At 46.1% G+C, this 3,723-nt stretch overlaps 1 protein-coding gene across 1 annotated transcript in view; it reads right to left on the reverse strand.

Moving 5' to 3' along the window:
* The window catches only part of DOCK2 (dedicator of cytokinesis 2), a 519,632-nt gene that overhangs the window by 58,764 nt on the left and 457,145 nt on the right, over positions 1 to 3,723 (reverse strand). Inside the window, exon 44 of the mRNA XM_019534715.1 lies at positions 2,720 to 2,861. Within this exon, the coding sequence (XP_019390260.1) occupies positions 2,720 to 2,861 (142 nt within the window). The remainder of the gene's footprint in view (positions 1 to 2,719; positions 2,862 to 3,723) is intronic.

A 3,723-nucleotide genomic window follows, 5' to 3' on the forward strand; every position in this document is an offset into this window, starting at 1 on the left:
AGTCAAGGGCATGGTGAGCATGCAGCATCGTGAGAGCAGCCCCAGGAGCCAAAGAGGGAGTGCGGGGGCTGGATGCAGCACCCAGAGGAGGAGGAAAAGAGAGAGAGAAAGAGAGAGACTGTGTGGGTTGGGGCCAGGGGGTTGTGGGCCGTGGCAATCTGATAATTATGCTAATGAGTCCCAGTGTGAAAAAGGCTGAGAACCACTTAATCTCTCACTTCTATGGTTGCATGAGCTGCAGCTATAATAATGATTTACAGTGTGGTAACTCTCACTTAAATTAGGAGACCACGAGTGGCAGAACTCAAATGTCCTAACTCATGGTAGTGATCGCTTAGAGAGATGGTCTAAAAGCAACAGAATGAAATTAAACACAAAAGATGCTAAAGAAGAATAATCAAATGCACAAATACAACATGGGAGATAAATGGAACAGTAGTTTTGCTGAGAGGGATTTGGGGATTTTAGCAGATCACAGATTCAGCATGAGTCAGCAATGTGACGCAGCTGCACAAAAAGCAAACGTAATTTTGGCTGCATCAATATGAGTATTGTGTGTAAAACACAAGAAGTGAATGTACCACTCTATTCAGCACCAGTTAGGCCGCAGCTAGAGTATTGTCTGAGGTTTTTGGGCTCCACATTTTCAGGATGTGGAGAAGCTGGAAAGGGTCCAGAAGCAGACAACAAAAATGAAAAAGGGCAGCAGTGTTGTAATGTTGCTAGGCAACCAGGACACAGGGACAATAGTGACTTCTGGTTGCCACCACACTGCCAAGACAATCGTGCACTTCCTGGCAGCTGCTGTTCTTTCCTCCAAAGAAGCACCTGGCGTAGTTGCTCCAGTTACCCCACCTTAATTATGCCACTGATAAAGGGGTTGGAAGGCAAAATAGTATGAGGAAAGGCTGAGGGCTGGGTATGTTTAGCTTTGAAGAAAGCAGATTAACAAGGGAATATAACAGGGCTGTCTCACCCCCGCTACCTCAGAGGTAGGATAGCAGTTGCAGGGCTGCAATTAAGTAGGCAGCTAGACAGGAGCCAGCTGCAGAAAGACAAGCAGCTGAGGAAAACGTCTAAGAGTAAAGGACAGCAGGGATGGGAGCAGTGGCTGCAGCTCAGTTGCTTAAGCCATAACACCTGAAGGCAGCAGGGTATTGGACTATTTAGGGACCCACAGCCAAAGAGAAGATAAAGCAGGTGGAGAGAACCTAAAAGCCTGGCCGCTCAACCAGACCCTCACTCCCGCTAAGAGGGCGACTCCTGCTGGGCTGGGTGGCAACATGGAACCCAGCCACCACTGGGCCCAGAAGAAGATTTGACAGCCAGCAGCTACTAGATAGGAGTAGATAGGACCCTGGCAGACCCAGGAGGGGGTTTAAGAGGGCATTGTAGCTAACATGTACCAGAGGACCAGATGTGGGTGACAGGGGTGAATAGGAAGCCACAGGGGCACTGCAGGGACACCCAGCATGGGGTCTGAGACCCAGCTGTTTATGTGGAACAGAAGCCTAAACAATTTAGAGGCAGGAAAGAGCAGCCCTGCAGAACCAGGTGTCTTAGGAGGCTGAGCCCATTTAAGGGTAGGGGTGAAACAGAGCAGCCTTGCCCTGGGTCAGGGATGCTAGGAGCTAGGATGAGGTGCAAGACAAGGCTAAGGGGCCCAAAGATCTGAAATGCAGAAAGGGTTGAGGCTGCAAGAGCCAGGCCTGAACCAGTGGGCCAAGGCTGGAAACCTGCAACCAGAATAAAAGGGGGTTAAGGCAGAAGGGCTGAGGAGGACCAAGCTGTGGACAGACTAACATCTGGGAGGCATGGGCATAGCTGTAGGGAAGGATGGAGTCCAGGAATTTAGCTCTCAAGGTGATTAGGGACAGTGGGGTCAAAGCCCCGAAGCCAAGAGACTGTGGGTGGTGGGGCTAGAACCTAATTAGGTGGGCCAGGTTGAACCCAAGAGAAGGACCTAGCATAGAGAGAGAGCAAGCAACCAGAGATCACCAGCCTCTGAGGACAACTTCCTCTCTTCACAACAAAGGCATGACAGGAAGTGAAGCAGGGTGAGACCCTAGGAGGCTAGAGTGGAAGCCAGGCAGTACGGCTGTGCAAAGCTTTGGTCGCTGATTTAATTTGGCAAAGATCCGGCCTGATTCAGTGGCTGAATCACCGAATCTGAATCAAATCAGGAGACCCTTTAATCTCTCTGAATCAAATTGGAAGCCTCCAAATCAATTCAGAGAGATTAGATGATTCGGACATAGACACAGCTTTATATGTTGTTTCTACATACCCCAAGGTACCAAGCAGCTCGTGAATGTTAAGATGCTGGGGCAGATAGAATGTCCCACGGGAGCGTGGGGGCGTTCCCCAGCACACTCGGCGGTGGACACAGCTTCACAGGTTCAGTGCCCTTTTGCCCCAGCTGGTCTCTCTACTACTCAAAGTCACGACCCAAAGCCCAGGGTTGACCCTGTGCCCCTTGCCAGCCTGGACCTGCTCTGCCCCAGCTCAAATTGCTGCTGTCCTGGGTGTGCATGTAGATGCTGTGCCTGGGAGCTGTTTACTCCAGCTCCAACTGCTCAGAGTTCATTGCATCACATTAACTGCTCATGTAGATACACCCAGTAACTCGTAACTTAATTGGTAATGCTGTCAGGCAAGCTTGCTAAAACAAGGCTTTATTTTTCTTCTTTATTCTATAAATTCCCATCTTTAAGGATACATTGACCAGGAGAGTTTTTCACATCATCTCCAGGGGCCGAAGTGGTGTTCATTTTCTCTGCATTTGGGAACTGGCTCATCAGCTGTGCTTGGAAATCCTCTCTCCGCTCATACTCTTTACCCCGATAAATGAAGACTTTGTTCTGCAAAAGATAAATTTTATAATTTTTAGACTCTAAGTTCTTTGGGATAGAGGCCACGTGTATATGTTAGTTTGTGCAGTGCAGAGCACAACATAATTTATGAACCTGGCTGTAGCTTTTGAGTGGTACTGTAATACAAATATTTAAAAATGTATTATCAATCACATAAAACACTCTCAGCAGCCACAGGGAAGTGTCACTAATTCCCCAAAGATAGTACTGCATTCTATGACCCAGAAAGAAAACAAACACAAGCCTTTAGGGTATGTCATTAAAGCAATAATTAAAAGGAAGAAAATCTGTTTCCTCTTTTTAAAAAATATACATTCCTTTGAAAAAAACAACCTGGTTCATGTTTCAGTGCTTTATTATATTTGTATAAGACCTCCTCTGCTTCCTTCCCCCACATTACTGTAAACTGCTCGTACAATACAGCTTATTTCAGAGAAAGCTCTTTTATGGTTTGGATTTACTTGGTGTTAATGACAAACTCACTTTATAGTACCAGAAACAAAAGACAAAGATGCCTTCATAATTACACAAAACACACCTACTCATTATTTTTAGAGTGATGGTGGAATTGAATTACAATTAAGTTAAAGGAGGATTAGTAGACAAATACCTTAAAACTTTACTGTGGAGAAAATCTGCTCCTGTTTAGCTATTGTCTGATAATCAAACAAGATACAAGGTCCCCCCATGCAACAATCCATAAGACTGGATAGGTGAACATTTTTTGATAGAAATGTTAGATTGCAACCCTTTATGTTGATTACTAGGGCTGTGTGAAGCTTTAGTCACCGATTCAATTTGGAGGAGATTTGGCCTGATTCGGCAGCTGAATCTCCAAATCTGAATTCAA

This window comes from Crocodylus porosus, unplaced genomic scaffold, assembly GCF_001723895.1.
Source record: "Crocodylus porosus isolate Cpor-Errol unplaced genomic scaffold, CroPor_comp1, whole genome shotgun sequence".
Lineage (NCBI taxonomy): Eukaryota > Metazoa > Chordata > Crocodylia > Crocodylidae > Crocodylus > Crocodylus porosus.